We start from the raw sequence: 11,179 nt of genomic DNA, 5'->3' as shown, positions 1-11,179 counted from the left end.
AAGTGTCGACTTATTAAAAAAGTCAGCAGCTATGCTTTTTGTAGCTGCTGACTTTTAATAAACGAAAAAACGTGTGGAACTACGCTTTAACTTCATAGTTAAAATGTTACTAAACCCAGGACCCTACAGTCTATATCTGGTCTCTCACAGTACACGGAACATAAAAAATGTAAATAGTAAATATAAACTGTTAAATACCTTTTTCTCAGCAGTATATAGCAGGTCTTGTGACTTCTATCAGTGCCTGGTTAACCACCTGACAACTGCGCTATGGCCGAATGACGGCCACAGAGCGGATGTGAATTCCTGGGAGGCCGTCATGAAGGCCTCCCCTATGCATGCTCCCTGCCCTGAGACTCGGGTGATCACCGATCCGAGTAAGGGGGCGGTCCCGGCCCCTTACCATGTGATCAGCTGTCAGCCAATGACAACTGATCACATGATGTAAACAAAAGCTCAGTGATCGTTTTTTTTTTTCTCCTGACAGCAGAGGAGAAAAAAAAAAAAAAAAGCTGATCATCGGCTTATCTTAAAGGGACATCGGTCCCGAAAAGGAAGAGGCAATTATGCCTCATTTATAGAGTAACAGTGTCCACAAGTGCCACCTATCAATGCCCACCAGTGGTGCCAAACAGTGCCACTTAAAAGTGCTGCCTATCAGTGTAACCAATCAGTGCCCATCACTGCCAACCATCAGTGCCCATCACTGCCACCCAATGCCCATCAGTGCCCATCAATGACGGACAAAAATGACCCGTTATAAAATTTTAAAACAAAAAAAATAAAAAAATCGCACAGGGGATCAAATACCACCAAAAGAAAGCTCTATTTGGGTACAGTGTTGTAGGACCACGCAATTGTCATTCAAAGTGCGACAGCGCTGAAAGCTGAAAATTGGTCTGGATAGGAGGGGGGTTTAAGTGCCCAGTAAGCAAGTGGTTAAAGCTGGTAGGAGTTTATTTTACCACGATTATCCTATCAGGATGCAGGACCCCTGACCCTTTGTCTGGACAATGCTTATTGGCCCTGTGCCGATTACATGCACTCTCCCAATAAAATAAAAATGCTCTAGCAATATACACCAAACTGAGCATGTACAGCCTGACTCTGTCTTATCAGGACATGTTTTGAAGTCAGTGGAAGAAGAGGAGGACCTGTGCATACAGGATCAAACATTTTTGCACAACGCAGAGGAGTGTGTAATCAGTGAGTATAACAAGCATTCTTTTCTGCATATACAGAATGCTTTTACTGTTGTGGGTTTAGTAACACTTTAAGGTCTACATATTTCCACTACAGTATCCCTCACTGGCCTCAGAGGCGGTCTCAATACACAGTGAAATGTGTTCAAACATTTTGTTTATTGACACATTCCAAACCAGATAAGTGCATTTATTCAGGCGGGTAAAAAAAAAAAAAAAAAAAAAAAAAAAACCTTTAGCAAGCTTAACAGGCCTGAATGCAGGTCATAATGGAATGTCACAAAGCATTTGGACCAATACCCAGTTAGGTCTGGCTCTCTGTGACCCCAGGCTGTCTTTTTAAAATAGCCCATTTCTCCAAGTGTACCCAATTTTCAAAACTCTGGCTATAATGGAGGTTTAGGATGAAACATGTACATGTTCCAACTTCTGCTGCTAGTTCCCCTGACCCCCCTCCTGAGAGTAACCCTGAGTGAGGAATCTTTTACCTGTACCCGCTGTCACTTTTAAAGACTGTGGCCGCACGGGGCTCCATCCATGCAGCTGTGCTGCATAATTCATTCAGTTTCCTGATTACAAGTACTATCGGCTGATGGCTTGTAGTTCTGCAAGAACTGCAAGAGTGCTGATGAGTGCTCTCGTAGTTCATTAACAAGCCCTGCCGCTTTCAGACTTATGAAGGAATGGGCAAAAGCTGCATGGCTTGTCTGCAGAAGCACAATTAAAAACCTAAGTAGATCTATCATGACAAGGTGACTGCCAGCAAAAATGGATTAGAATCTCTGTTGTAGGATATTAAAGTGGTTATAAAGGCAGTATGCTTTTTTTTGTTTTGTTTTTTTACGAAAAAAAGAAAATCTTCTGGGTGTAGCCCCCCCCCAGCTCCTCCTTACACTTACCTGAGCCCCATCTCAGATTGAACACCCTTGTTCTAAAAGATAAACTCAAAGTAGAAGAGCACGTAGTCATATACTAACTTATATAACTTGTAGAATGATTAAAAACACAAATAAAAAGAACATGTTACCTCAGGTATATGATTTTAATAAACATTTCATTATTTTCCTTACAAAATTCACACATAGAAACAAGAAATCATTTTTTAACACAAAGTGCAATAGTCTGTCACTTTCTCTCTCTCTGTTTTTTGGTAACATATTTCAAGGTCCATGAATATCAAAGATCGGAGTTGAAAAAGTCTTACATGTTATTACTAGGAATGTATATTAGAAAAGATGCATGGAAACCAGATATGCTGGTAAAGTCTATTGCCATAAATCTTCAGTCCGACCAAATTTGAACACAAGCCCCCTGTAAATTGAAAAAGAATGCATAAGAATTCCAAACTTCGTACATGTAAATTTAATATATGCATACTTTTGGACAAAAATATAATGTGCCTCCAGGTCAACTTGAAACATTGCAAGGATGGTGGCAAACTTTAGTTCAAATGTTCCCACATCAATGCTAATGGAAAAAGAGACTGTATATAATATACTCACATGGTCAATCTAAGTGTTCTAATTAGAACACTGCACCCCTGGAAAATCTTTACATGTGCATCACTCTGTGCAAACATTTTGCCAAAAGGAAAACCCTCAGCCGACATAGCATGCAAAATCCATTGCAACAAGGTCTATGTGGGGTGGGGTCTGCTTGCTATTTCTATGTGTCATTGGTATATGGCCTTCTCTATCTGTTGCCCTGTGTGCATAACCATGATGTTTTTTGTTGCACTAGACTAGCTTACCCAAGTTTTATGTGTTGATCTTATCTTAGCCTATTGCCATTTTGACTTTAGAAGCAAAAGGTTCACTTTGATTGTTAGGCATCCTTATATTCACTCATGATTAATTAGTGAACTTCCACCCCACCCTTATAACAGTATAAAATTTGAGCACCCTTAAGGGGTCAGCACATTACAGGGGCTTCTATCCTTAAAGCTTCTTTCTATAAGTGATATGCACTTCAAGCTCTGCACAAGCGAACATATAGCAAACTGCACTGGAAAACACCTAACAGACTTTAAGTGACCCCGTCTCTCTATTAAGCTCTCCTTCCACTCTGTAACATGCGCTCTCTACCACTCCATCTGACAGTTGTGTCCTCTCTCCTCTAACTCTCTTACCTTCACCCCTCTGCTTATACATATCACCCTGCCTTCTGTCCTCTCCCTATTACTGCTCCCTACCAACTCTTGCTCATTCTACATCCATATACTCTATATATATCCAGTATATACTATATATTCAGTATATACTATACATCCAGTACTCTGAGGCATGCTCCTTCATATAAATCACATTCCCACATTACTTCCCTCAACATCCTGCTTCTCCTAACCTCTGGTGACATATCCCTAAGCCCTTTGTCTCCATCTCTCTTTGCCCGATGCTCCCATCTCCCAACACCCTTTGGCAGCACCCGCAACCCACAGATCTTAGTCTCTATTCCTCTCCTTTCCAAAACCAGCCTCCCCCCTCTTCTCCTGTGCCCTTTGGAACATTCGCTCTGCCTGTAACAAATCCACCGCCCTCCACATAAATTCCTTTAACCTACTTGCCATTACCGAGACCTGGCTTCATCAATCAGATAATACTTCCTTCTCCCATGGTGGCTTTCTCTGGACTCACTCCCTCAGATCAAGTGGACGGAAAGGAGGTGGAGTGGGAATCCTAGCAGCTATCAGGTACTTCACCCACCTCCCTCTCTGACACTCTCCTCTTTTGAGGCACATTGCATTTGTCTATTCTCTGCCATCTCTCTAAGAATTGCTGTAATCTACCTGCCTTCTGGACCAGTATCAACCTTCATTGAGGACTTCTCTGCCTGGCTACCCCACTTTCCTTTCTTCTGAAATCCCAACAATTATTTTCGGTGACTTCAACATCCCTGTTAACATTAACACTACTATTACTTCTAAACTTCTCAGTCTAACCTCATCTATTGACCTGAAGCAATGGATACAAGGTCCTACCCACTCCAACGGCAATACCCTTGGCCTTGTCTTCTCCCATCTATGCACTCCATGCAACCTCTCCAACAATACTCTCCCACTCACAGTTTTGCTCTCTCCCTGTCTTCCACCTCCTCTCCCTCCAACCGCCTAACAGTTACCCGTAGAAACCTTCGCCACCTCAACCCTTCTCTTCTCTACTACTGTTCACCTCTATGACAAAATCTCATCCCTGTCCTGCCCCAACCTAGCCATTTTCCTCTACAACAGCTCATTGTCTTCCTCCCTAGACAAGCTTGCCCCCCTCACTACACACAGAATTAGGCCCCCCCGACAGCTACAACCCTGGCAAACAGATGACACCAGAAGTGTCAGAAAACATAGCCGCGCCCTTGAGCATCTGTGGCAAAAAACGAAGTTCCAGGAAGTCTTCAAACAATGTAAATCTGCCCTCTTAAAATACTATTCCTGCCTCCACTATGCCAAACAGACCTATTTTATCACACTCATTAACACCTTCTCATCCAGTCCACGTCAACTCTTCTCTACCTTTAACACTCTACTCTGTCCTCCACTGCTTCCACCCTCTAATTCACTCACTGCACAGGAGATCGCCAATCACTTCAAAAATAAGATTAATACTATAATTCATGAGGAGATCTCCAACACGCAAAAACCTCCCCCAGGCAACACCCCATGTCGACAGATACAATCATTACTTCCCTCATTCAACCCTGCTAGTATTAATGAGGCTTCTAAACTTTTATCTAAGGCCCCTTTCACGCTGGGGCAGGGGCGGCATCGGCGGTAAATAGCAGCACTTTACCGTCGTATTTGCAGAGGCATTCGGCCGCTAGTGGGCGGTTTTACCCCCCACTGGCAGCCGAAAAAGGGTTAAAACCACCCACAAAGCGCTGCTGCAGCAGCTCTTTGCGGCGGTATAGCCGCGCTGCCCCATTGATTTCAATGCTCAGGAGCTGTATACACACAGCTCCTTCACCACTCCAAAGATGCTGCTAGCAGGACTTTTTTTTACCGTCCTGCCAGCGCACCGCTCCAGTGTGAAAGCCCTCATTGGCTTAACTCGAAATAGGCTATCCCCACTTCAGCCCACCATGAATGCTCCTGCCAGGTTCATCCACCTAACAAATTGCTCATCGTCTGTTATACCCTTCTGCCAATCCCTCCAATGGCTGCCACTCAGCCAACAAATTAAATTTAAGATACTAACTATAACTTACAAAGCCATCCACAACCTGGCAACCAGCTACATCATCTAGTCTCAAAATAACAAATCGTCCTCGTTGATCCTCCCAAGACCTCCTGCTCTCAAACTCCCTTGTCACCTCATCCCATGCTCGCCTTCAGGACTTCTTCAGAGGCTCTCCCATCCTCTGGAATGCTCTACCCCAACCTGTCCGACTTTCTCCTACTTTGTCCACTTTCAGACAATCTCTAAAAACTCATCTCTTCAGAGAAGCCTATATGGCCCACAGCTAACAACTGTATATTTTCTCCATCAGCTCCTCCCCCACAGTTATTTCCTCTTTCATATCTTGACCTTCCCTCTTAGATTTTAAGCTCTAAGGAGCAGGGTCCTCTGATTCCTACTGTATTAAAGTGCATTGTATTTGTACTGTCTACCCTCAAGTTGAAAAGTGCTGCGTAAACTGCAGGCGCTATATAAATCCTGCATAATAATAATAATAATAATAAATAATAATATGGACTTCTGAGAAAATAGTGACCCAAATACACGAACAGGGGAAAACAAGGGCTTCTACAGCAATTTTTTTTGTAGTAGATTAGAAAAATTACAGGTTTAAAATGGAGAAGTAGTCTTAGAATTCGGATTTTAATTTTATGGCTAAAATAGTGACAACTGTTAGTTTCCTTCTATGGAACAACAAAAGACAGAAATGTCAAGCTGTATGGAGTACAATACTCCCTTTCCACATCTACATAACTTGAATATCTTCATTGATTAATCTTTTCATATTGCCTGTGTATTTTATTATTATTATTGTGTATTGTATTATGGCTCTGAAATGCCTATTCATACCAGTACAATGCGGGAACCATTGCGATTCCAGTTCTGGTCCCCACATCGCATAGAACTCACAGACAGTGCAGCTACCATAAACCCCTGTATCCACTTCTTCAGCGGGCGGACCGCTTTCAGATAAAAGTGGTCTTTGTAGCAAAATCGCAGTGAGATCACTTTTATCGGCGGTGGGAAGGGAGCGATCGGGTCCCGTGTCCTGTTAGGTATGGAGACGAGTGAGGGGAAAGTGGCCCCACCCGTCTCCATACCATTGCAGGACAGAAATAATGTCAAAACATCACTTCCCCCCATAGCTCTTAGAGACATAAAAAAAAAAAAAAAAATGTTTTTTTTTTTTTTATTGCATTTTAGTGTAAATATGAAATCTGGGGACCCCAGATCTCATATTTAAGAGGTCCTGTCATGCTTTTTTTCTATTCCAAGGGATGTTTACATTTCTTATAATAGGAATAAAAGTGTCAGTTTTTTTTTTTAAAGAACAGTGTAAAAATAAAAAGATAAAATAATTAAGAAAAAAAAATTATTTTAAACGCATCCCGTCGAGCTCATGTGCAGAAGCGAGGGCATACGCGAGCAGTGCCCGCATATGAAAACGGTGTTTAAACCACACATGTGAGGTATCGCCGCAATTGTTTGGAGTGAGAGCAATAATTCTAGCCCTAGAACTCAAAACATGTAAACCTGTAGAAATTTTTAAGCATTGCCTATGGAAATTTTTAAGGGTAAACGTTTGTCGCCATTCCACGAGCGGGCGCAATTTTGAAGCGTGACATGTTTGGTATCAATTTACTCGATGTAACATCTTTCACAATATATATAAAAAAAAAAAATTGGGCTAACTTTACTGTTGTGTTATTTTTTTTAATAAAAAAAAAGTGTATTTTTTTCCCCCAAAAAAAAGTACGCTTGTAAGACCACTGCGCAAATACAGTGTGACAGAAAGTATTGAAACAACTGCTATTTTATTCTCTAGGGTGTTCGAAAATATATAATGTTTGGGGATTCTAAGTAATTTTCTAGCAAAAAAATAAATAAATTGAACTTGTAAACACCAAATCTCAGAAAGAGACTCGGTCCTTAAAGAGGAAGTAAACCCTGATGGGTTTTACTTCTTCTTTTGCTCGCTGCTGCAGCCAGCAGATGAAAAGCATAATGGGCTAGTATGCATCGCATTATGTGTCACTTACCTGCAAAAGAATCCAGCGATGTCCCCTGTGTGGGCAGCATCCATCTTCTGGCCCCTCTTCCTTCTGGGCCACGGACTCAGGAGCCGCGTGACGTCACTCCTGCGCATGGGAGCCGCGACTAACAGCATAGGCTAGGAAAGAAACGGCACTTCGTTTCGTTTCTTCCCTGCGCATGCGCCGTAGGGATTTTCGGCGGACTACAAGTGAAATATATCTTAAACAGCACACATTTAGGAGATATTTACACTACCTATAGGTAAGCCTTATTCTAGGCTTACCTATAGGTAGAAGTCCAAAAAGTGGGTTTACAACCACTTTAAGTGTTTGATGGCACCCCCAGATCGGTTCATGTATTGCAGTGCAAACTGTCAAACGGTGCAGGAATCGTATGGACCAAAAAAAAAAAAAAAAGGGGGGGGGGTCCTGCACCATTTGGGTTCAAATGCGATGTCAATTCAGCCATACAATATGTATGGCTGAATTTGCATTTTTAGACATCGCATGTGATCTACACAGCAGTGCGGTGCAAATCACATGCGATGTTTAAAGATGTACCAGTGTGCATCCAGCCTTTAAGTAGATCTATGGTCAAAATATAAAAATGTATATTTCCACAATGTATTTCAATGTTGGGGTGGGGGGGGGGGGGGGGGCGTATACCTGGATTTTACCCACTCTCACTTCTGCTCAATCCTCCTCCCCGTATTCCTCTGGGACACGTCGCAGGCCCCCGGATGACTGGGACCATCCGCAATGTGCAGTGCAGCTCGCTCATGCGCAGTTGGCAGCCGGCTGTGAAGCCATAAGCTGTCACAGCCAGGTGCCCACAGTTAAGATGCTGGCACCGGAAACCGAAGACAGTCCCTGGCACCTCCTTGGGTGAGCACAGCGCTGTATTCTGGGACAGGAGAGTGTCTGTTTTTGTAGGTGCTGACTTTTAATTTTCAGGGAAATGATTGGAGTTCCTCTTTAATGTGAATGATCTTGAGATTTGAAAAATTTACTTCTGAAGATCCTCAAACTATTTCTTAAATTCTGTACCACATATTCACAATACCCAGTGAGTAGGGACCACTATTTAACACATTTCACAGAGTCTGCCATTTGAACAGAGGGTGGAGTTTCAGGAGGCGGAGTCAGTACAGTAATCACTACTTGCGGGTAGCAAGGTACCATGGGACATGTAGTCTTTAGAAACAAAGTAAATTGCTGAGGAGAATATGCAATTCATGCAGGGAATCCGGGAAGTTGTGGAAACAGATGGCCAGCAGACAGGCAGCAGAGATTTCTCGGATAAGCTTATACTGGATTGTCAAAAATAACTTGTTTGTATTTCTATTACAATGCTGATTTATGATGAATGAAAGCTAATACTGTGATCAAAGAACTCTTAATTTGAACACAAACACATGGGAATGATCAATATTTACTTACCCAAAGAAAATAAAAGTATTCTGAAAAAACACAGCAAGACCGGGATACACTTCTGTGACACCTAAGAAAAACACAATCATTACATTGAAAGATCTTTTAAATTATTTGCAGTCCCAGAGATAATTTACAGTTTTGCACTTAACGTTTGATTTGAAAGCCCAATGCCAGGAAAAAAAAATCGTAAATTCTGCACCAGCTACATGACAGCAGCAGCTAACCGTAAAGAAGGGATCTGGTCACACCATGCCCCCTCCTCACTCATTCACAAAAATCCTTGCATTTTTTTCCCCCACAGAACACAAGGCATTCTGTGACTGGAAGACAAGAAATTTCATGCATCGCTTCTCCTCTCACATCCTTCGATCACAGAACACTTTGTATTTATTGGAAAAAAAATCAACAAAAAAAATCACAAGGCTTTTAGAGAATGGGTATGGAATGAGGGGGGGCATGGTTTGACGAGAGGCATTCAATGGTGCACTCAACAGCACCCAGAAATCCAGCGGAGCTCAACCTGTGATGACGTATAATTTAGCTATTATACAGCAGCACTGCACACACACATCAAACCTATTATTATTTCTACTATAGTTGTTAAAGTGTATGCATGTGTGCATTTTAATGCACTTTAACACTGGATACACTGTTGCTGCGTGCATTTACAACATGTGTTGGACGTGCATTTTGGGGATACTATTCATTTTTAATAGGTCCCCAAAGTAAGTGAAAGCAGTAAACACCACAGTGCACTTCAGTGCACCACAACTCAAAGTTGTAAATACACACATTGGAAATAGAAAAATCAAGCATTTTGTTTTTGGGCCGTGGACACATGTTGAGGTCTCAAAAAAAATGAACTGGCCACAAAGCCACAAAGGAGTACAAAAGGCTTGACCAATGAACAGGAGGCTAGCGGTCTTAGAAATTAGATTATAAATGCAGAAATGTGCCTCTTGTTTGTACTCAAAATCAAATACTGATCCAGACCTGACTGCAGAAAGGTGCGAATTCTTCCCACTGTGAATTTCCTGTCGTGAAATTTTTGTTTTTCACATCAAGCAAAGTGAACCTTCATGTGCGACAGTAAACAATGTAGGAAGTAAACTTCCTATCTTTTAACAGTGTGAAAATGATCAAATCAGCTTATCAAACCCTGTCTCTCAAAACCTGGGCTTTAACAACCATGCTGTTAAAGCCAGCGGCCATGAAGCAGGGTAGTTAATCGGTTCTTGACATAGGAGATCAAGTCATCTTGAAGGGCCTACATGGTGTCTTGCCAGAAGTCTGATAAAGGTCAAATACCATTTCCATCTAGGCAGGTTTAGAGCCAGAATGCCCTCCAGAGTGATTCCATAGAGAACAAGATGAAGGAGTTTCAGAAGAACCTGCAGGCTATTTGTTGTTGAACCTGCAGGCCAGAATGTCCACAGCTGGTGACATAGGTCCAGAAACACTTCCAGGTGTACAGACCATTCCCCTGGGTCCAGGCCCAGATAGATTTAGATGCATAATGAACCCAGCTCATCATCACATAGATGATTTTTTAATATATATATTTTAAAAGACACCCTGAATCATGATGGCAACGGCAAGGGTTATACCTGGTTGACCAACAGCTTTGTTGTTTCTTCCTGAAGGCCTTAATGAATGAAAAGGAAATGTTTAAGACTTTTTGACACAGAGCATTCAGATTTAAAATATATCCTACCTTTTGCCACGTAACCACCAAATAATATCCACATGGATGCTATCAGGGATCCAAAGGACAACATGAAACCAATGAATAGCCAAATACGGGCACCTGTAAAATAACATTTAAAAACATGTTCACTGTGAAATACCAGTGTGAGCAAAATCAAGTGTTCCAATTCCCCAAGGCTGCTTTCACACTGGGGCGTGCGTTGACGGCAAAATGCTGCTAGCTTTAGCTGCGCTTTACCGTCGCTATTTGGCCGCTAGCAGGGTGCTTTTAACCCCTGCTAGCGGCCGAATAGTTAAATGTGCCCGTGTAACGCCGCTGCCGAAGTGCTTTGCAGGTGCTTCAGCAGCAGCGCTCATTCATTCCAAGGGGCAGGAAAGGGGCACTGCAAGAAAGATGCTGCTTGCAAGACTTTTTTGTAACGTCCTGCAAGTGCACCGCCCCAGTGTGAAAGCACTTTGGATTTCACACTGGAGATGCAGGGTAGGCATTTTTCAGGTGCCATTTTTAGCCTAAAAGCACCTGAACAACGCCCCAGTGTGAAAGGGGTCTAAGAGTTTAGAGGACACATTACAGACATCAAGTAGTAACAGAAAATATGTGCAAACAAATGATTTAAAATTAAGTTTAATTTTC

The 11,179-nt window shown here is 42.2% G+C and overlaps 1 protein-coding gene across 2 annotated transcripts in view; it reads right to left on the bottom strand.

Moving 5' to 3' along the window:
- Positions 1–2,225: 2,225 nt before the first annotated feature.
- The window catches only part of TMEM50A (transmembrane protein 50A), a 43,246-nt gene continuing 34,292 nt past the window's right edge, over positions 2,226–11,179 (bottom strand). For both annotated transcript variants that reach the window (XM_077481888.1, XM_077481889.1), the window contains exons 5-7: positions 10,553–10,645; positions 8,845–8,905; positions 2,226–2,513 (exon numbers count right to left, since the gene is read on the bottom strand). In XM_077481888.1, the coding sequence (XP_077338014.1) occupies positions 2,468–2,513; positions 8,845–8,905; positions 10,553–10,645 (200 nt within the window). In that variant the 3' untranslated portion in view covers positions 2,226–2,467. The remainder of the gene's footprint in view (positions 2,514–8,844; positions 8,906–10,552; positions 10,646–11,179) is intronic.

The sequence above is a fragment of the Lithobates pipiens genome, unplaced genomic scaffold (assembly GCF_037356315.1).
Source record: "Lithobates pipiens isolate NorthernLeopardFrog02 unplaced genomic scaffold, aLitPip1_a1.2 Scaffold_16, whole genome shotgun sequence".
NCBI classification, from domain to species: domain Eukaryota; kingdom Metazoa; phylum Chordata; class Amphibia; order Anura; family Ranidae; genus Lithobates; species Lithobates pipiens.
This window is presented reverse-complemented; position numbering and strand designations above follow the sequence as displayed.